Source organism: Tamandua tetradactyla, chromosome 7 (genome assembly GCF_023851605.1).
Source record: "Tamandua tetradactyla isolate mTamTet1 chromosome 7, mTamTet1.pri, whole genome shotgun sequence".
NCBI lineage: Eukaryota > Metazoa > Chordata > Mammalia > Pilosa > Myrmecophagidae > Tamandua > Tamandua tetradactyla.
The window spans coordinates 112,875,729-112,899,372 of NC_135333.1; the positions used below are offsets into that span (position 1 = coordinate 112,875,729).

The 23,644-nt window shown below is 39.9% G+C and overlaps 1 protein-coding gene across 3 annotated transcripts in view; it reads left to right on the top strand.

Annotated features, from left to right (window-relative positions):
- Window positions 1-17,324: 17,324 nt before the first annotated feature.
- Window positions 17,325-23,644, top strand: part of SLC4A8 (solute carrier family 4 member 8) — a 90,961-nt gene continuing 84,641 nt past the window's right edge. For all 3 annotated transcript variants that reach the window (XM_077110720.1, XM_077110719.1, XM_077110721.1), the window contains exon 1: window positions 17,325-17,516. In XM_077110720.1, coding sequence (XP_076966835.1) covers window positions 17,472-17,516 — 45 coding nt within the window. In that variant the 5' untranslated portion in view covers window positions 17,325-17,471. The remainder of the gene's footprint in view (window positions 17,517-23,644) is intronic.

Here is a 23,644-nt window from a genome sequence, read left to right on the forward strand (position 1 = left end):
TGGAGACATGTCGTCACCTAATCCAGTTTAACAAACACTCTTGATTAAATCACATCATCCAGGAAGCTGATCTGATTACAGTTTCAAACATACAGTATTGAATAGGGATTATTCTGCCTTTATGAAATGGGATTTAGATTAAAACATGGCTTTTCTAGGGTCCATACATCCTTTCACACCAGCACAGATGGGTACCAAAGTAATTACAAAGATGATCATTGTAGTATGAATGATAATATTAAAACATTGGCACTAGGTCCAATAATAAGAAATTAGTTAATTACTTTATGATACACCCATTAAATAGAAATATATGGCTATTTATTTTTTATTTTTTTGGCTATTTAAAATGTTACAGAATAGTGAATGATAGGCAAAATAATACATGAAAATGTAATTGATATCCTTATTGAAATTTTGTCCCATCTGTGCATCAACTATGTAGAAAAACAGTTAAAGGAAATATGAACTTAGGCAAAATGCTATTTGAAAATGTAATAGATATATTGATTGAAAAAATAAAAACTGCCAGTCCTTGTCAACTAGAAGAGGGCTGATGGCTAAATAATTCATGGTAAGAGGTGACCTGTTTTTCTGAAAAAACAAAAAAAGCAAAACCAGAGCTGTGTCACATGCCTGTAATAAATTGGATTAAAATGTGGTGTGGGTGCAGCAGATCCATGGCATTAAACAAATTGACCTGTCTGGTTCTCTGGAGAAACTCGGGCCAAAAAGCCCCAGAGGGGCCTAACAGGGTTTAAGGTGCACCTGTACCTCAGCAGCTGCCCTAGTTGCATTTACTGAGGGCGATTGCCTTGTGAATGGGGTTAGGACAAGAGGAGGGCAAATAATAAGCATTTCTCTCAGGGAACTCTTTGTTTAATGAGGGCAATCACCAGCTACAATTAAAATTATGCCAGGGTGGCGACTTGGGCCTAGAATAAGTAAAAGCCTTCTAGCATTCTATCTGCAGCTGGGAAAGGTAATGCATTTGAAAGCATTTGGAAGCCATAAAGTCTTATCGATGTGGGATATAGTGCTAGGGAGTAGGCTGTCAGAGATGAATGATGGAGGCCCTATCCATAAGGAGCTCCCAGTCTACTGAACAATTGCTCTAGAATGTGATACGAGCTTCAACAAAGGAATGTATGTAGGAGGGAGTGATTAATTTCACCTGCTGGAATAAGAGGTGTTTTAGAAGGACTTGAAAGAGGTGGCATGAGCTGGTTTATAAAGATGAGTAGAAGTTTGCCAGCTGGGTTACTGGGAGAAGTGAAGGGCACAGGTGTGACCTGGTAGTTCCTCACAATTTGGGGTGAGGATAACATGCCCCAGCTGGTTCCCAGAATTTAATAATCCTGGCCTCACCTGCAGTGAAGTCCAGGCGGTTGCCCTGGAAGGCCCCATCCTTTCTCCATGATCCCCAGGGCTTACTAGCGTGAAGGAGAGGAAGCTAGTCTGGTTTGGTCCTGGCTCAGTGGGCCTATTGCAGCAGGAGGACCACAGTGGATGAGGAGGTCTTAGTCCTTCCAGGCAGAAGCTGGGCAAAGTGTGAGGCATGCAAAAGGACATGGGTGCTGGAGTGACGTCTCGTCCTGGGGTTGGGTCTCTAAAGCCTGGGCCTCTTGCTTTGAGGAAAACATACTCTTAGCCAACCTGGTCAGTTTAAAACTATTTAGAACTCCTATTGTTTTCTCCACCAGGCCTCTTCCCCCACGGGTGTGCTCTGGTGACAGACTCATGGCTTTGAAATGCCAAGGGCCACTGGGTCCCGCCTCTGAAGTGCTGCTCATGGTTGCAGCTCAGGAACACGGTGTTTAATTCTCTTTGCTTGAAGACACAAGGCTGTTCTAGATTGTGGCTGTGGGAAGATGTGAGCTACGGGGAGCTGGCATTCTACCTGTCAGACAACAGTGATCCTACTGGAAGGAGAGGAGTTGAGTCCACATTCCCTTGCCATCAAGGGGGCCAGGGTTGGGTCCTTTCACTGCTGCTCCTCAAGGAGAGGAGAACCCCCAGTGTAACACTCACTTCAGAGCATTTTCCTTCTAGAACATTTTGTTCTTGTTGCTGTTAACATTTAAGTCTTTGATCCACCTGGAATCTATTTCAGGGTAAGGAATGAGGAAGGGATCTAACTAGCCATCCTGATTTGTTGTTGTTTATTTCTTTTTAGAGTTGTCCTGGATATTTCCACTATCCAGGAAACATAGTGCTTGCCCACTAAAAAATTAATTTCTTTGGAAATTTTATTGGGATGTTCTGAAATTTATAGAAGAGGAAAAGAAGAATTCATATCTTAATAAAATTTAGTTTTTCCTGTCAGAAGACAGGTGTGCCTTACCATCTATTCAAGGCTTCTTTTGTGTCCATCAGTCGTATTTAATGATTTTTTTTTTCATAAAGTTCTTGCACGTAACTTGTTGTTTGCCAGGTCTTTTTGCCTCTTTGCTTGCTATGGTAACAGAAAGCTTTTCTCTCATCCTATTATCTAATCAGTTGTGCTTTGTGTTATAAAAAAAGCTATTGCTTTTGTAATAATCTTGTGCCTAGCCATTTCTCTGAATTGTTGTATTGATTTTAATAGCTTTCAGTTGATTCTTTTATGTATTTTTTTTTCTGTTATCAAGTGCCATTGACTAGTTACCTCTGCACTAATTAGTAATAACGGTTATCCTTAACTAGTTTCTGACTTCACTGCCGATGATCCTAGTATTTATCTATTAAAGATGAAGCTTTGATTGTTCTGGTTAGAGTCACTTGCAAATACATCTGGGCTTGAATTTATTCATTTATTTATTGGAAGGTATTTCTTTGAAACTTTCTCCCTTGCATCCATGGTTTCTATTTTCTCTCTTCTGACAGTCCATCTTTTTATAGAGAATTATCCATTTAATTGAATTTTTCAAAGTTACTTATACAGAGTTGAACAAAATTATATCTCAGTGGGGGTTATTTAGTCTCTTATGTTTTGCATTTATGCTCTTTCCCCCTTCTCTGACCCTCTACCACACCATGATTCGGTTAGCTAAAGATTTGTGTTCTCCTCTCCATCTACATAATTAGTTCTTAGATACATTTATAAGATCTACTGTTTTTCTGGTTTCTAATTTAATAATTTCTACTTTTAGCTTTAAGATGTCTTTCTTTAGTTTTTATTATGATTCTTTTTCTAACTTCTTATTTTGGATGCTTAATCTGTTTATTTTCATTTTCATATTTATTTTTGTAACTATTTAAAGATACAAACTTTTTTGTTCTAGTCTTCTGCAATCTCAGTTAGGATTTCTTTTTCTTGTGAAAGAGGTGCATAAGAATTTTAAAACTTCCAGGTAGGAGAATTTTTAAAATGCCCTAGGTATTCTTTAGGATTGGCAGGAATGGTTTTGGTTGGAGTTTGGCAAGTTGATAGGTAGCAATATCTAACTGAAGCATGTGTAATATATATTTTTTTAATTTCACAAATTATATATAATGTCTTAATATAATGATGTTAAGATTAATCCGTGGGTTCCTTTTACCTAATAGTTTTTTTTAATTAATTTTTTATTATCAAACCCAAACATACGAACATGAACATTCTTAACATACAAATGTTCCGTGCATGGTGTACAATCAATGGCTCACAATATCATCACATGGTTGTATATTCATCACCATGATCATTTTTTTAGAACATTTGCATTGCTCCAGGGAGATAAAAAGAAAAAAGATAAAACTCATACATATCATACCCCTTACCCTCCCTCTCTTTGACCACTAGTATTCCCATCTACTCAATATATTTTAACTTTTGTTCCCCGTTTTTTATTTTTCTATACCACTTACCACTTCTTTCATTGTTCATTAGTATTTCAATCTACTCAATTTATTTTAACATTTGTTCCCCCTATTATTTATTTTTATCCATTTTTTTTGTACTGATCTGTCAATATCATAGATAAAAAGAGCATCAGACTCCTTTTATCTACCTTATTGACAGATGCATAAAACATATGGAATAAAAATAAATTATAGGGGGAACAAATGTTAAAATAAATTCAGTAGATTGGAATGCTAGTGATCAATGAAAAGGAGGGGTAAGGGATATGGTATGTATGAATTTTTTTCTGTTTTCTTTTTACTTCTTTTTCTGAATTAATGCAAATGTTCTAAGAAATGATCGCAATGATGAATACACAACTATGTGATGATATTGTGAATAACTAATTATGTATGTAGAATGGAATGATCATATGTTAAGAATGTGTTTGTTGTTATATTTTTTAAAAATTAAAAAACTAATAAATAATCAAAAATTTTTTTAAAAAGGAGCATCAGACACAAGGTTTTCACACTTAGTCACATTGTGAAAGCTGTATCATTATGCATTAATCTTCAAGAAACATGGCTATTGGAACACAGCTCTACAGTTTCAGGCACTTCCTTCTAGCCTCTCTAATAAACCTTAAATTAAAAAGGGGATATCTATAAAATGAGTAAGAATAACCTCCAGGATAACCTCTCGACTATGTTTGAAATCTCTCAGCCACTGACACTTTATTTTGTCTCATTTCTCTCTTCCCCCTTTTGGTCGAGAAGGTTTTCTCAATCCCTTGATGCTGAGTCCTGGCTCATTCTAGGATTTCTGTCCCATGGTGCCAGGGAGGTTTACCCCCCTGGCCATGTCTATATCTTTATTTATTTTTTGTCTTACTCTGTCATGGCCTGGGAGAGAGAAAATAAACTCTTCACATAATATGTGTGTCAGTTTTTCCTTGTATTTCCAGTAAATTTTGCTTTGTATGTTTGTTGCTGTTAATTAGTTGCATAGGTTTTTGTTAGATCTTCATTGTAAAATAAACCTTTATTATTATAAAGTACTTATCTTTGTTTTAATATTTTTTGCCTTGAAATCAAGATTTTCAGAGGGTAAGTTCATGACTTCTACCTTCTTTTTGTTTGCGCATACCTAGTCTATTTTTGTCCATCCTTTACCTTTTATACTTTATGAGTCACCTTGCTTTAAGGCATGTCTCATATTCTGGGGACAATCTGTACTTTTGGCATTTGGCCAAACTTGGCAGACAATATCCTGATGTAGTTAGCTCATTGGCATGGGAATTTGCCTGATGGATGGAGGTCTGTTTTTAAAATTTTTTATTGTTTGTGATTTTGTCTTCATTTTACTTTCATCCAGCCTACCTGTTTTGACCCTTTATCTCCTAAATTTGAGTTGTAAAAAATTTCAAACATAGAAGATGAAAAACTAGGAAAATAAACTTCGGTAAAGCCTTCACTTGATTCAACAATTTTGAACATTTTGTCATATTTGCTTTATTTCTCCATACATATATGGAATTTATAGATATATATTTCTCCATCTAGGTTTATCTAACTATTTCTGTATCTATATCGCCGTATTATTCGAAAGTAAGTTGTTGGCATTATATTCTTCACTGCAATCACTGCTGTATATATCTCTTAAGACCAAGAATCATCTCCCACATAAACATAATATCATTATCATAAAGGAAAATTAACAATGGAAGAAGACTTTTAAAATTCTGTATTCCATTGTTAGGAGTTATCCTAGTGGTCTAGAATCATAGGGAGGCAAGTGGTTTGCTGGAGACGTTAATCTTAGTCTGATCATGCCTTGTTTTGGGAATGAACTTGAAAAGACAATGTGCTGGTTTGAAAGGAAGTATGCCCCCTAAGAAAAGTCATGTTTTAATGTAAATCCCATTTCATAACGGTAGAATAATCCCTATTCAATACTGTATATTTGAAACTGTAATGAGATCATTTCCCTGGTTGATGTGATTTAGTTAAGAACGGTTGTTAAACCGGATTAGGGGATGACATGTCTCCACCCATTTGAGTGGGTCTTGATTAGTTTCTGAAGTCCTATAAAAGAGGAAATATTTCGGAGAATGAGATTCAGAGAGACTCAGAGAGAGCAACACTACAAAGCAGAGAGTCCACCAGCCAGCGACATCTGGAGATAAAGAAGGAAGACGCCTCCCGGGGAGCTTCATGAAATAGGAAGCCAGGAGCGAAAGCTAGCAGATGAAGCCATATTCGCCATGTGCCCTTCCAGCTGAGAGAGAAGCCCTGACTGTGTTCGCCATGTGCCTTCTCACTTGAGAGAGAAACCCTGAATTTCATCGGCCTTCTTGAACCAAGGTATCTTTCCCTAGATGCCTTTGATTGAACATTTCTTTAGACTTGTTTTAATTGGGACATTTTCTCGGCCTTAGAACTGTAAACTAGCAACTCATTAAATTCCCCTTTTTAAAAGCCATTCCGTTTCTGGTATATTGCATTCCAGCAGCTAGCAAACTAGAACAGACAAGAACAATGTCATAACTGGATACAATTTTTAAAAAATTTTATTGAGAAATCTTCACACACATACAGTCCATCCACAGAATACAATCAATGGCTCACAATATCATCATATAGTTGTGTATTCATCACCATGGTCATTTTTAGAACATTTGCATCACTCCAGAAAAAGAAAAAGAAATTAAAAAAGAAAGAGAAGACATTCATATATCCCATACCTCTCACCCCTCCTCCTCATTGGCCACTAGTATTTCCATCTACCCAATATACTTTTTACCCCTTATCCCCCTCCATTACTTATTTATTTATTTATTTTAATTTTTTTTTTTACTCATCTGTCCATGTCCTGAATAAAAGGAGCATCAGATACAAGTTTTCGCAATCACACAGTCACATTGTAAATGTTATATCTTCATACAATCATCTTCAAGAATCAAGGCCAGTGAAACACAGAGCAACAGTTCTAGGTATTTCCCTCCAGCCACTCCAATACATCATAAACTAAAAAGCAATGTCTATATAATGCATAAGAATAACTCCAGGATAACCTCTCAACTCTGTTTGAAATTTCTCAGCCACTGAAACTTTATTTTGTCTCATTTCTCTTGTCCCCTTTTGGTCAAGAAGACTTTCTCAGTCCCATGATGTGGCTCCAGGCTTTTAGACTTGTTTTAATTGGGACATTTTCTTGGCCTTAGAACTGTAAACTAGCAACTCATTAAATTCACCTTTTTAAAAGCCATTCCATTTCTGGTATATTGCATTCCAGCAGCTAGCAAACTAGAACATGTTGCCAGGGAGATTTACACCCCTGAGAGACATGTCCTGTGTAGGAGGGTGGGCAGTGGGTTCACCTGCCGAGTTGGCTTAGAGACTGGCCACAACTAAGCACAAAAGAGGTTCTCTGGGAGTGACTCTAGGCATAATTATAAGTAGGCTTTGTGTCTCCTTTGCAGGAATAAATTTCAAAGGGTCGAACCCCAAGATTGAGGGTTCAGCCTATTGAATTGGTTGTCCCCACTGCCTGCGAAAATATCAGGAATTCCCCGGATGGGGAAGCTGAATCTTTCCTCCCTTCTCCCCAGACCCCCAAAGGGACTTTGCAAATACTTTTTTTTATTCTCTGCCTAAATTACTCTGGGATATATGGGGAAATCACACTAACTGGACAAACCAACAAAATCTCATGTCCTATTCAAGATTCTATGTAATTACAGTGTTCAAATAAACTGATCATTTAGGTTAAATTAGATAATGCATGACCAAAAATATAAATTTTGCACCAAATAAGCATCTCTTCCTTTAGTCTCACACAGAAGTTGAAGTTTTAAAATATGGACCATATCATCCTTCATTTTGTATTCTAATTTACCTTAGTTTTACCCAGATCAGCTTCATTCATATCTCTAATCAAAGTTTGGTCAATTTTTCAACTTTTTAAATGGTTGCTGTGTGGGGTAATACTAACTTTCATAGCTTCACAGCTCTAACGTTGAGTCTCAGGTGTTACATAAATACCCAAAGTTTCTGGGAATGACCAGGTTATACACAAATGGCTCAGTATCTCTGAATTTAGAGATAACAGTTACAACTCAAGAATAAAAGTGACTGCTGTAAGAGCTTACAATTTAAGACACTTTACATTAGGCCCCAACATGATAACCCATGCTCTCAACTTTAACTCTCCGAGTTTGTATATTAACAGTTAGTCCATAAGAAGGAGACGTGATAATATTTGTCTTTTTGTTTCTGACATTTCATTTGACACACTGTCCTTAAGTTTCATTCACTTAGTGACATGCCTCAATACTTCATTGTTTCTTTTTTTCTTTTCTTTCTTTTTTTTTTTTTTTTACGTGGGCAGGCACTGAGAATCAAACCGGGATCCTCTGGCATGGCAGACAAGCGTTCTTGCCTGCTGAGCCACCATGGCCCACCCCTTCATTGTTTCTTGCAGCTGCTCAGTAGTCTGTTGTATATATGCACCACAGTTCCCACTTCCATTCCTTGGTGGTTGTATCCTTAGGCCACCTCTAGCCATTGTGCATCATGAACACCGTTGCCATAAACACCAGGGTGCAAATGTCCATTCATGTCTCTATTCTTACTTCCTAGTTGTATACCTAGCAACCAGGTTGCGGGATCACATGGCAACCCTACTCCTAGCCTTCTGTGGAACCACTATACTGCCCTCTGGAGGGGCTGCACCGCTCAGCTTCCCTTACCAATAGTAAATAGGTTCATCTCTTCACATTTTCTCTAGCACTTTGGATACAAGTACTAGAAGGGCAGTCATGTGGAAGAGTGAGTAGACTCTTCCTTTGGAGCTGCAAAGAAGAGCACTTGGAGTGGAAGTTTCACGGAGGCATATTGAATCTGGCCTCATTCATTACCCTATCACTAGAGGTATTCAGGGAAAATTGGACGGCCTCTTCTCTGGGACTTGTGAAGGGGAATTGTGTTAATAAAAAATTGTTTTTCAGGACTTCTAAGTCCCTTTCAACAATTCTTAGAGGGTAGGGATAAGAAGTTTTGGAGAGACCCAGACTGATATAAAGGTTATAAGAATCTAATTGAAATGGGTCTGGCCCATTTTGCCCACCCCAAACAAAGCTGATTGTTCATATATCTGTTTTAAAGCTGGACTTCTTTTTCTCTGTTATTAATTGGCTGTCCATCTCATAACCTTGGTTGTTCTTTGTAAATCTAGTAAATGCTCTTTCATAATGTTTGTTGGTTTAAGGAAGGGACAAGAGAACTCTGCCTTGAGAGATGAATCAGTGAAATAAATTAAGTTCTATGTCTATTCCCTTTTTTCCTAGTCCACAAGTTTGAATGGGTCTCTTTTCTTCTTTAGTAACTGCAAAACAAAAGTCCCCGAGGACATGGGAAGTAAGAGTAGTAAGTATCATGGGAAGTAAGAGTAGTTTAGATTGAATTTATATCTCTGACAGATAACACTCCTCTAGAGGGCGGGCCACAGTGGCTCAGCAGGTAGAGTTCTCACTTGCTGTGTTGGAAACCCGGGTTCGATTCCCGCTGCCTGCCCATGCAAAGAAAGAAATAAAAACACTCCTCTAGAGATAAGAATAAGTAATAGGGATTTTCAGACCTTCATGGGAGTTTGTTCAGTAGACTAATGAATGGGGTATCACTGACAAGCTTTTCAAAGTAAGAATCATAGGAAACTGTCATCTGATGGGAAAAGGTAACAAAGGGGAACTTGGACTTTTGCTGTGTGTGAGCGGGGTGGATAGTATCACATTTTCACAGTTCCATTGAAGCCAACTCAATTTTATGTAGGGAATGACTGAATGGAATTCTGTTTCTAGGGAGCCCACAGTGAACTGGAAAGCATCGGTTGTTCTTGCCCCATCTCTGCTATTAAATAGCCTGGGGAAGTACTTATACTTAGCCATACTTTGTTTTTTTCTAATATATAAAATGTTCTCTCTATATTTATGGATTTGTGGGTGGCAAATGTGGTAATGGTGATTTTAAAAGTTAAAAGTATACAGAATTATACAAAGGTAAGGTATTGAATTTGCTGCCACTTTAAGGCTATCCCAGGCCTATTGGCTAAAAGCAAAGAACTTCCCTACTTAGTATAACAAACTTAAGAAAACTTATCACCAAGTAGATAAGACCTGAGGTGAAACCACTCTAAGCAAACCTGATTTCTAGGCAGGGCCAGGTCTGGTTGAAAATGGATTAGATAAATTTATTAATCAAATGTGGTCAGATCTGGTGTCAAGGAATTGGCAAATGGTCCTTGGTTAACACCCTTCTCTCCCAAATTCCTGAATGGCTTCCTATCTGGATTTGGAAGTGCCACAGCTTCTGTTGCTCAAAGGTCTATTCTTGACTTGCATTTGATAATTTTTTATAACCAGGTTTTCTAGTCTTTCTCCACTCCCTCTGAAGGTCCTTTTCCAGTGAAGGCAGAAATTAGATTTGTAGCCATTTTATTTGTATTCCATCTATCAGAGCCTCACTTAATCTAAAGCAAGATGTACATGAGTACATTATAACGCAGATCTATGGATGGTGTTGATGATGATGGATGAAGGGGGCCTGGTTTTCACAGCAAAGAGCTCAGTGCTCAGTTTTTGTGGAGCTTCATTATTCTCCCTGTGCTATGTAGTGTTTCAGGCTGGCAGCATGCAATGAACAAAGAAAACTGTATTCTGTAGTCTCTTTCCATATGCTGTGACTTGGCAAGTGCTTAAGGCAAACCATGCACCTGCTTAACCTTTTCCAGTGTGACAAAGAGTGGTGCTTTTCCTTCTGCTCTCCCTCTCACTCCTCCCTTCCACAGGAAGTGCTCCCAGACCACAGCACAAACAAGCCCTAATTGAGTCTTCCCCTGGATCCCAAAGTCCTTTCCTTCATTTTTTTCTTGGGTAGATGTTTTAGTGTTCTAGGCTGCTCAAACAAATACCATGAAATGGGTCAGGATAAACAATGGGAATTTATTAGCTTATAGTTTTGAGGCTAAAAGAAAGTCCAAATTAAGGCCTCCTCAAGGTGATCCTTTTTCCTCAAAGACTGCAGTGTATGGGGGTTGTCTACCAGTGATTCTGGGGTCCTTAGCTTGTCACATGGCTAGGCACATGGTGGTATCTCTTGGTCTCTCACTTCTCTTCCGGGTTCAGTTTCTTGCCTTCTGTGCTTTATTTCTCTTTGTCTGAATTTCATTCTCTCATACAGGACTCTAGTAACAGGATTAAGACCCAACCTGATTGAGGTGGGCAATACCTTAAGTGAAATAGTCTCATCAAGAGGTCCTATTTACCGTGGGTTCACACCCCCAGGAATAGATTAACTTTAAAAACATGTTTTTCTGGGGGTACATATAATTCCAAACCATCACACATATATAATTAAGAGGAAGATGAAGGAACAGAACCAGGTATACGATGCATCTTGGAATTGGGAGCTACCTAATAGCAAGTAAAGACTAAGACCTCTGCCTCGGTGGTCCTTTTGACAGTTTAAACAGGGATAGAGACATGGTAAACAATGGAGGAAGTAATATGCTTTTTTTCTTTTCTTTTCTTTTCTTTTTTCCCTTTTTGAGTGCATGGTCTGGGAATCAAACCTGAGTCTCCCACATGGAAGATGAGCATTTTACCACTGAGTACACCCAGAAGTAATATGCTTTTGATGGAAAAATTGGTTGCAATTATGTGAGAACATTTTCTCAGATCTTTCAGATTTCTTCCATTTTTGTCTCTGAATAAGAAAATTTCAATGTCTTTCAGCCAATGTTTAAAGATACATGTAAGGTGCTTAGTGCTTCCCTGGGAAATCTGCGGATACAGCCTTAAATTATATGCAAAATTTTGGCTTTGTGTACTTATCTGAAAAGGTAATCTATAGGTTTTATCTAGTCCCCAGGATATTAAAGACCTACTCTATGCAAAGCTTAAGTATCACTGCTATTAGAGAAGAGTCTAGAGATGTAATCTGGAAGGAGGACCATATTTGGAAGCCATGAAGAGAGGGTGGAGCCTATAAAAGTCAGACAAGGAGAAGGCAGAAAGAACAGAGGGGCGTAGAAGTGCCATGGGAGGCAGTAGGGTGGTTAAGCATGTGCACTCTGGCTGTCAGCCACATTTGAGAGCAAATCCCAGAACCTTATTTGCTAACCATCCTGGCTGTATGACCTGAGGCAGGCTGCAACAGTTTTATGCAAAATGGGATAAGAGAACCTACCTCGTATAGTTGTTGCAAGGATTAAGCAAGGTCATCCATGTAGCATGCTTCCCTCCCTACCACCCTGTTGAGGTATGTGTGTGTTGTGTGTATTGTCACTGTCCCTACACATGTTTTGCATTTTTCCTTTCCAGACCAAGAGCAACATCTTTGTGCTTTTCCAAGCAGAAGAGGTGGCAGCAGCATAAGCTAGGAGCCTGGAGCTTGGAGCCAAGTGAGCCAGTCTCCTTTGGGAAGGAGACACCAAATCAACACTAGGAGGGAAGTCTTACAGTGCCTTAGATAGCAGCAGCCTTAGGCAGCCTCTGTAACCTAGTTCATTTTGTAATTTGCATGATAAGCCAGAAGATGGAGCTCATGACCTAGAGTCAATGGCTAGAGGCTCTGATTTTTCTAGGTCTGAACTGGAGAAAATCAGACCTTCAGAACTCCAAGGATTCACCTCTACCTCCTCATTTCTTTCCCTACTCTGCCCACTTCACTCCCATCATGGCTGGTCTCTGTCTTCCTGGGGAGTGGACAATTAGGGCACATCTTCTCTTTGGCCACCGTCCTTGGCTCCACCTTAATATCCATGTTGTCAGAATATGCTAACTGATACTGTCCTAGGCATCCCCCTCTTACCCATCCTTCCCCTAATGGCAGAGTTCAGCGATGGTACCACTTTTAGAGAATAGTGTAGCATAGTAGCCAAGAATTCTAGCAACACACAGAATCGCCCTTTACTCTTCTCATCAGGTAAGAAAGGCTCACCTCACCTCCTCAGAGAGGTCTCCCTGATCACCCATCTAAAGCAGGTCTCCCTTAGTCCCTGTGTTATTATCTATTAAATAACCCTGTTATTTACTTCATAGCAGTTAGCATAACCCATAATCCTCTTGTTTCCTTGTTTACTGTTTCCCCACTAAATTACAGGGCTCAAGAGGGCAATGTTTTATTGCTATTTCCTAAAGCCCAACACAGCCTGTTGATACATAGGTTCTCTATAAATATGTTTTGAATTATTAAATGAATGATCAGATCCCAGCTTACTGACTGCTTCATCTGGAGAAAGTTGCTTAACTTCTCTGAGCCTCAGTCTTCTTACCAGTGGAATGGGGGAATAATAGAGATGTTATGAGAAGTAAATAACACAGTGCATTTTTACCACTAAACTCAGGGCCTGGCACAGGGAACTGTTCTCTAAAACCTTCAGCAGTGTCCTATTTTATATTGTATAGAAAAAATAAAGTCAAAACTAATTAGCTGGGTCTCCACAATTTGATCACAACCTTTTGTTACCACTACCTACTGCTCTTTTCCATAACTTTCAGCTTTGGCTCAAATCACAGCTATCCTGAATGGGCCACATGCATTCCTATTCTTAAGTCTTTGCCCAAGACTTGAGATGCTTGCTCTCCTTATTTCAGCTCCACTAAACCTTACCTGTATGGCATTTTCAGATTTAGTGCAAATCCATGTCTGAGGTGCCCCAAGTTATAAAGATCATTCTCTATTTTGAACTTTTGTCATCATTTTTGTCTGTATTACTCATATGGTCTTTTTCTCTTGTCATTTAAAAAACGTATATTCTGTTTTCCTGATTAGACACTTGGGAATGTGTATTATATATTAGATTTATCGGCATCTTCATTGCTATTTGGGCTTGTACATAGTAGTTGTCCCAAACATTTTTGGGGGGTGTGTGTGTGAATGGGCCAGGAATCCATGCATTTTTTATTAAATTAAGTTAAAATCACATATATTTGCTAACTACTTTCTATGTGCCCAGTATTCTTCTATGTTTTGTGGAGTATACAGAAGGATGTAAAAAATTTTTTCATTGCTTTCAAAGAATTTACAATATTGTAGTAAGCTAAAGTCAACATATAAATAAAGTACAGGCATACCTTGGAGAAACTGCAGGTTTGGTTGCAGGCAACCGCAATAAAGTGAATGTTGCAAAGTGAATTGCATGAATTTTTTAGCTTCCCAGTGCATATAAAAGTTTTGTTTAATACTGTAGTCTATTAAATAGTCAATAGCATTATGTCTTAAAAAGCAACGTACTGGGGGTGCATGGGTATGAATTCAATGGTAGAATTATCAGCTACCATGTGAGAGATCCGGATTTGATTCCCAGCCCACACATTCCAAAAAACAAAAAAAATAACATCCAACAAATCGCACTGAGATAATGGGATATTCACATGGAAAAGAATGAAATGTGACCCCCCACTGCACAGTATATCCTAATTTAACTATTTTATTGCCAAAAAATGCTAACCATCATCTGAGCCTTCAGCGAGTCGTAATCTTTTTGCTGATGGAGGGTCTTGCTTTGATGTTGATGTCTGCTGACTGATCGATGTTGATGTCTGGTGGTTGCTGAAGTTGGAGTGGCTGTGGTGACTACTGAAAATAAGAAAACAATGAAGTTTGTCACATTGATTGACTTCCTTTCAGTGAAAGATTTTTCTGTAGCATGTGATGCTGCTTGATGCTCTATTTTACCTTCAGTAGAATTCTTTCAAAACTGGAATCAGTCCTCTCAAACCTTGCCACTGTTTTGTCAACTAAGTTTATGCAATATTCTAAATCCTTTGTTATCATTTCAACAATGTTCACAGCATCTTCACCAGGAATAGATTCCATGTCAAAAAACACTTTCCTTGCCCATCTATAAGAAACAACTCCTCATCCGTTCAAGTTTTATTATGAGATTGCAGAAATTCAGCTCCACTCATTCTAGTTCTTTGCTATTTCTACCCCATCTTAAGTTACTTCCTCCACTGAAACCTTGAGCCCCTCAAAGTCATCCATGAGGGTTGGAATTAATTTCTTCCATTTCCTGTTCATGTTGATAATTTGACCTCCTCCCATGAATCATGACTGTTCTTAATAGCATTTAGAATCCTTTCTAGAAGGTTTTCAACTGATTTTGCCTAGCTCCATCAGAGGAATATTGTATATGGCAGTTATAGCCTTATGAAATGTATTTCTTATATAATAAGATTTTGTTCCATGAACTTCTGAATGGATGTTGTGTTAGCAAGCACCTTTATGAGTTATGTAAGTAGATCTTCTGGATAACTTGCTGCAGCTTCTACATCAGGACTTGCTCCTTCACCTTGCACTTTTATATTATAGTAGATGGCTTCTTTCCTTAAACCTCATTAACCAACCTTTGTTAGCTTCAAACTTTTCTTCTGCAGCTTCCTTACCTCTCGCAGCATTCATAGAATTGAGGAGAGTTAGAGCCTTACTCTGGATTAGTTTTTGGCTTGAGCGAATGTTGTGGCTAGTTTGATTTACTATCCAGACCACTAAAACTTTCTTCGTATCAGCAATAAGGCTATTTCTCTGTCTTATCATTTGTGTGTTCACTGGGGTAGTGCTTTTAATTTCCTTCAAGAATTCTTCCTTTGCATTCTCAACCTGGCTCGCTGTTTGGTACAAGGGGTCTGTCTGGCTTTTGGCTTGTTTTGGCTTTTGACATACCTTCCTCACTAAGCTTAATCATTTCTAGCTTTTGATTTAAAGTGAGAGATGTCTGATTCTTCCTTTCACTTAAACACTTAAGGCCATTGTAGGGTTATTAATTAGTCTAATTTCAATGTTGTTGAAATATCAGAGAATAGGGATGCCCAAAGAGAGGGAGAGAGATGGGGAATGGCTGGTTGATAAAGTAAACAGAATACACACATTTATGGATTCAGTTCTCCATCTTATATGAGCCTGGTTCTTGACGACCCAAAACAATTGCAACAATAACATCAAATATCACAGATAACAGATCACCATAACAGATATAATAGTAATAAAAAAGTTTTAGGTATTGAGCGAATTACCAAAAAGGGACATAGAGACATGAAGCCAGCACGTGCTGTTGGAAAAATGGCACTGACAGACTTGCTTGACACAGGGTTGCCACGAATCTTCGATTTGTAAAAGACATAATATCTGTGAAGTACAATAATGCTAAGTGCAATAAAACAAGATATGCCTGGGTACTTAAATAACCACAATGGTAACTGCTTATAAGAAAGGTATGAAGTGGTATGAAGGTTTAGAGAAGGGAGATATGACATTGGTTAGGAGGTTGGGGAAGAGTGGAATAAGGAAAGGCTTCTTAGAAAAGATGACTTTCGAGATTAATTTTGAAGGTCAGTTAAGATTTTGATGGGCAAAAATTGGTGGTGGGGGTGGGATGTGACCTCCAGATTTAAGGGAGAGGATTAGTGAAGAGATAGACAGATACTGTGACAATGAATGCTAAAACTCAGAAACTGTGCAAGAGACTTCCATAGGAGACCAGAAATATGGTTCTGTCTCAGGGACACTGATGCATAACATTTTTTCAAATTAACTGGGGCCAATGCAGGGCATAGTATGCAGGGGATGATTCTCTAACATATACATGACTATGTTCCCCAAGTGTAGCTTCTTTGTAGGCTGAGAATTATTTTTCCTTCTAGTAAATGTAGACTCTTCTACAGTCTGATGTGATATTGCATATAAAGCAAAAACAAAACAAAACAACAACAAAAAACTTTTTCTTGTGGGCAGTGGGTTAGTTGGATTTTGCCAGCCTTTTCTTTTAAACCCAAATCAAATTTAATGCACTGCTCATATTTTAGCCTTGTGTTAGATTTTCTTCTGTTGTTACATAATCTGTTTTATATAATTTCTTGGAAAAGTTGGAGATGCTTTTTACGTGTGTATGTGGAATTACTTATAGGCAGTGATCCTTAGCTCAACTCTGTCCCTTTTGTTGTCAACCTGAGACCCAGGGAGAAATCCTAAATGTCGTAGAGAGTCTGTTGAGGAAGAGAGCCTGGTCACTGCCTAACTGTTTCTCTTTAATGTTTATTAATCTGACTACTAGCTCAGGGATTAACAATTTTAGAAGGCTCATTCCGCTCATCCTCAATTACTTCCTTCCGCAATCCCAAGGGACGTGTTCCTCAGAATTAAAAAAAAAAATCATCTCCGAAGGAATAAAATCAGAATAGACAAAATGGACACTTTCTCAGTTTTCAAGGGTCAGGTATATCTGCAAATAGAACCAGAATTTCAATTTCTAGCAAGCAGTTGGAGAGACCTTCAAGCCCAGAGGCCCCTGAAGGGAGGGAGACGGTTTCCACGGCAACCCGGCCCTGGGGCGGTTGGTTCCGGCGGCTCGTGGCGGTCCTCCTCCTGGTAGCCCAGGGTACCGCCGGACGGCGTCCTCCCGTGCTCCGCGCCCTGATTGGCCGCACCGGCCGCGCGCTGATTGGCTGCGTCGGATGCCTCGCGTGCGGGTGGCTATGGAGGCGGTGGAGGTGGATGGTTGACCGTTGGTTCCAGGATAGGGGTCGCCGCTGGGGCGATCCGCTCAGACCCGGCCAGGCTGCGCGTGCTGCGGACGCTAGGCCTTGAGCACCACCTCGCTCGGCTCTGCGATGCCGGCCGGGAGTAACGAGCCGGACGGCGTCCTCAGCTATCAGGTAGGGCCCCGCCTCCCGCCACTCCCCGGGGTTCAGCCTCCTCATCCTCTGCCCACCTTCCTTCTCTCAGCCCCCAAGCCCGTGCTCCTCAGGCCTCTCCCTGAGGGCGAGGGGAAGCCAGCCAGGGGCACCAGGGTGCGCCCCGAGCGGTCGGGGACCGGCCTGCGGCTGTAGGAGGGTGACCTTGGGCCGAACCGATCCCTTGGAGCCGGCGGGTCACTGCCGCATCCCCTGCGCCGCCCTGAGCACTGACGGGCGGCTGCTGGTGACCTCTGTTCTCCTCAGGTCCTCCCAGACGGGAGAGGCCGGTTCCTGGCCTCACATTGTCCCTGCCGGGACGTGGGAGAAAGGATAACTGAGGACCCCCTACACTGATGGGGCTGGTCCCCTCTTTGTGTTTTTATTTCTGGGGGCTTCTGGTTATTCAGTGGTTCAGAGGAAAGAGGTGGAAAGATTGCAGACTAGGACCAAACCCCGTTCATAAAGCACGGCTTTGTGATTCCTCCCTCTATCCCATTGTACAGGCATCTGATAAGTTCTGAGCAGGGACGCAGAAACGGGCTAGTGAAGTGTCCAAGGGTCAGGAACAGGTGTTATTTAGGAAATGAGAAAACCAGATTTAAGTAATTGATAACTGAACAGTGGCTAATGTAAGGAAAAGCATTGGGGTAGGTGTCAGAGTTTGTAGGTTCAGATCCTTCATCTGGCTCAGCATGGGCTTTGTGACCTTGGGTAAGTCTCTTGCTTCTTTGAATCTCAGTTTCCCGGATCTGTTAAAATGGAAGTAGTAATATTTGCTTTGCTTAACTCACAGGGTTGTTTTGAGGATCAAATGAGGTGCTATTTGTGAAAGGGCTTTGTGAGAGAATATTGTGTGACAACCAGTAAATGCGTGGAAGCTCAGTGGAGTCTCACTCCCCCTTTCCTATACAATCTGGTGGTGTAGTTACTGCCCTGAAAAGGGGTTGAAGTGGGTCAAGTCGGAAGCGGAGGGCTGTGAAGAGGACCAGGGACCTTCTCAGGTCTTGGAAACAAGTACCATATTGACATCAGGGATGGTTTCTGGGAGTGGGCAGGGCAAACTGAGTTTGTAGCAAAATGGACATCAGACATGAACTCCTCTTCTTCCTGGTAATAGTTTGCTGATAGACGATCCATAATTCCCTCAGCTTGCTCAGTCATAAAAGGAACCATATCTAAGATTTTGGAATATCTTGCTGTATGTGATCCTCCCATATTTACCGTGAAACTACTAAGTGTATTCAGTCTCTTGGGATACAATGGTTTGCAAAAATAGGCAATGTTCTTGTCCTCCTGGAGCTTATCATTTAGTGGGGGGAAATAACCATTTTTAATCACACAAGTAAATGTATTATTATAAAGTCTGATTAGTGCTTTGGAAGTAAGATAGGCAATGTGTATAACCATCATTCCCGGTTTGGTCATAGATCAGAGAAGATTTTGCTAAGGTGGAAAATTTAGGCAAAGATCTAAAATATGAATAAGTGTCAATTGAGGGCAGAGGGAGATCAAAGAGTCTCAGAGGCAAATGGAACAGCATATATTAATGTCCTGTGGCAGAAGAGGGGCAGCTTGGTTAGAAGACCTGAGAGGAGGCCATTGTAACTGGAGCCACAAAGAGCAAAATGTAAGGCTGTTATTGCCTATGCTGAAGAAGTTAGTATTTATTTGAGGATTAAGGGAAACCACTGCAGGAGTTTGAGCAGGAAGGGGAAGAAGGGAGGGAGAGAGGGAGAAAGAGAGAGAAAGAATATGAGATCATGATCAGATTTTCCCATTGAAAGATTTCTCTGGCTTCAGTGGGGAGCAGAACAGGCTGGAGAGAGATGAATGAATTTGGGGAGATTGGGTCTGTAATATCCAGAATGTGCACAGATTGTATGACTGAGGGGCTTAATAGCCCTTAGCCTTCTATTAGTGCTCTGTAAAACTGGTCATTTCTGAGTGCTTCTGGGGTAGGAGAGAAAATAATTATCTCCTTTACACCTAGGTCATGAAACTTTCATGGGTGGTAGAGTGAGGAGAGGGAAAGGAATAGAGTGGGAACAGTAGGATCTCATAAAGGCTCGAGTTAGGTGATGAGGGAACAGGAACTTAAGATGCAGGGGAGAAAAATAGAATGAAGGCAGAGAGAGGAAAGGAGATGGGGATGACTTTGGGGGAGACATAGTTAATCAATTAAAAATAACCAATTAAGCCTCCAATATGCTCAGATAGGTTGGTTGGAGGGGAGATGAATCTTGCAGAGTGAATAGATTGTTTAACTTGGTGTAAAGAAAGAGATTCCAGACTTGAAATCTAAATATCATAACTCTGTGCTGTTTTCTCTGGTTAGTACTATTATGCTAGCCTCCTAACTGTTCCTTCTGTTTGTTCCATTGCTTCTCTAAGTATCACTTTCCACATAGCAGCTAGGGGGAGCTTTTAAAAACACAAATCACAGCATGCCATATCTATCTTGAAACAGTTCAGTGGCTTTCCATTGCATTTAGGAATAAAATCCAAACTTCTTATCATGGCCTACCAAGCTTTTGCATGATCGGGTTTTTGCCCCCTTCCCTGACTGATTTCTTCTCTTTCTCACTACATTGGTCTTTTTTCTGTTTCTTCAATATGACAAGCTCCTTCATGCCTCAGCACCTTTGTTCTTGTTGTTCCCTCTGTCTAGGACACTTTTCTACCCAGGCCTTCTTATGGATCAGTATCATTTCCTCATGGTTTTTCCCTGACCTTCACCCCCAGTTACTCTCATATGATCTTGTTTTCTTTCTTTCTTTTTTTTTTTTTATTACTCTCTCTTTTTTTTTAAGTTGGAGAAGCTGTAGGTTTACAGAAAAATCATACTTAAAATGCAGAGTTCCTATGTACCACCCTTTTATCACCTTGCATTTGTCTGGAACATTTGTTATAATTCACGAAAGAACAGTTTTATAATTGTACTATTAATTGTAGTCCATCATTTACAACAGGGCTCACTGTTCTGTACAGTCTTGTGTTGTGTTTATTTTTGGTAAGTTTTTATTCTAGTTATATAATCAAGATTTAATCAAGAGTGGTTGTTAAGATGGATTAGGTGACGACATGTCTCCACCCATTTGGGTGGGTCTTGATAAGTTTCTGGAGTCCTATAAATGAGGAAACATTTTGGAGGATGAAAGAGATTCAGAGAGCATAGCAGATCGACATAGCCAGGAGAAGCAGAGTCCACCAGCCACCACCTTTGGAGATGAAGAAGGAAAATGCCTCCTGGGGAGCTTCATGAAACAGGAAGCCAGGAGAAGAAGCTAGCAGATGATGCCATGCTCACCATGTGCCCTTCCAGATGAGAGAAGAACCCTGACCGTGTTCACCATGTGCCTTTCCAGATGAGAGATAAACTCGGACTGAGTTTGCCATGTGCCCTTCCACTGAGAGAGAAGCCTAGAACTTCATCAGCCTTCTTGAACCAAGGTATCTTTCCCTGAATGCCTTAGACTGGACATTTCTATAGACTTGTTTAATTGGGACATTTTCTTGGCCTTAGAACTGTAAACTAGCAGCTTATTAAATTCCTCTTTTAAAAGCTATTCAGTTTCTGGTATGTTGCATTCTGGCAGCTAGCAAACTAGAGCACCTGGTAAATAGATGGTAATTGGGAAGCATGGCTGATGGGAAGAGGAGTCGTACTCCATGTCTTAATGGCAGACCTGGAGAAACTCCAAGGCAAGAGTTCTGGAAGGAGACCTGAATTCCAGTGACCAGGGACTCTGGCACCCCTTGGAGCTCAATAAATATTTGCTGAGTGAATGAATGAATGGCTTGCTCTGTCCGGAGTGGCTCAACTTTCCTGACAGTCCTGCTTAGTTTATGGTAAGCAACCAGTAAATATTTGCTGAGTGTTATTGGACAAAAGTATTAACCATGGCGGTATCAATACATTGCAGTATACAGTTCATACTCCTCCACCCCCTCCCCAGCACACACTTAGGTGCTCTTTCTGTATGTAGGAATTGGGGAACCAGTGGGCATTCTCTTTAACTGGCTCTACTAACTCTGCTGGGGAGCTTCAACAGGAGAGGCGTGGGCTGACCTGCCAGGCAGGAATTGAAGCAGGCTGAAGAAACATTCAGGCTGCACATTTACTTCCTTCAAAATGTGTAGATAATTGTCTTAGCTCATGGTTTGCCTTGGCAGGTAGACAGGGCTTTCAGTGTCAAGCCTGCCTCTGTAGGAATCAGGCGCAGAGAAGTAACTGTGTTTATTCTAAATCTGCTGCTAGGTAACAGCAACAAACCTTAGATTATGGAGAAATTAGTTGTTCCCCATAAGGTAGTAACAGGTTTACTCTAGCTTTGGTAGTTAGGAAGCCATTATGTATTTATTAGTTTTCTACTGCTGCTGTAACAAATCACCACCAATTTAGTGGCTTAAAACAACAAAAATTTATTTTATCTTACGGTTCTCTGGTTATGAAATCCCATATAGGTCTCACTGGACTAAAATCAAGGTGTTGTCAGGGCTGTGCTCCTTTTTGGAGGCTCTAGGAGAGAATCCATTTCCTTGCCTTTTCTAGTTTCTAGATGCTGCTGCCATCCCTTGGCTCATAAGTCCCCTTTCTTCATCTCAAAGCCAGGAACATAACATCTCTCAGACTCTGCTACTGTCCTCACATCTTTTCTCTCTACTCTTTTGCCACCTTCTTCCACTTTTAAGGCTCCTTGTGATTACATTGAGCCCACCTGGATAATCCAGGATACCATCCCTATTTTAAGGACAGCTGATTAGCAACCTTACTTCCTCCTGCAATCTTAATTGTTCTTTGCCATGTAAGGTCAAGTGGGTACCTTTCATAGGTTCTTGGGATAAGAATCTGTACATCTTTAGGGGTCCATCAACCTACCTTCACAATGCACTATCTAGAAATCTATACAGAACAGGAATGACTTTAATAAAAGAATAATTGAGATACCTGGAACCAATTTGGAATTTTAGGCCTATGGGTATTCAGAAGCTCGTGAGCAACAAGGAGAGGAGTGTTATAACAGCAGCATATGTCCTCGGGAAAACCTTTTCTTTTTTGTTACAGGGGGGAGTCAAATTGAGGGCATTAGATGATTGGAGATCTGTGGATCAGGTTCAGTTACAGGGTCCAGAACTCAGAGGCTATGCCGGATAAAGAGGAATATGGAAGTAAATAAGGGATGGAAAATTGTAAAGTAGTGGTTTGAATTCCAAGATTCTGGGGCACTAAAGATTCAAGAAGGTAATAATGTGTGTCTTGAGCCATTTTCACTGTGAACATTAACCCAGGACTACATGGCTTGGGCCCTCTGAAATGTCCAGGTTCTTTGCTCTTGGCAATATTAGGATATAACAGTAATAAGGTGCCCCGACAGACTTGAGTTGGAGCTCAGCCTATCCCACTTAGCTCTTGTGAGAGCTTATCCTCAGTTTAGGATTGTTGGGAGGATTAAGTGAGGGAATGTATGTAAAGCACTTAGTCCAATGCTAGACATGTAGTAAATACTCAATAAATATTTGTTGTTAATACTAATTATACCAACTCAATTTGCTGATTAGAAGCTCTGGAAGTCATCTCTGTATTTGTTAATTTTAAAATGGTTAAGTGTATTAGGCCTCGAGAGACACTGCCTCTTTTTTCTCAGGGTAGGCGGTAGAAGGTGTATTATATACAATCTCTGAAAACACCGGATTCTTTTTTTTTTAAATATTTTTATTAATAAAACAGCATAAAAACATACAAATATTCTTAACATACAAACATTCCATACATGGTATACAATCAGTGGCTCACAATATCATCACATAGTTGTGTATTTATCACCATGATCATTTTTTTGAACATTCGTATCTCTCCAGAAAAAAGAAAGAAAAAAGAGAAAACTCATACATACCATATCCCTTACCCCTCCCTCTCATTGATCACTAGTATTTCCATCTACCCAATTTATTTTAGTCTGTTTCCCTATTATTTGTTTATTTTTGATCTATATTTTTTACTCACCTAGTTAAAAGGAGCATCAGACACAAGGTTTTTACAATCACACATCACATTGTAAAAGCTATATCATTATATAATCATCTTCAAGAAACAAGTCTACTGGAAA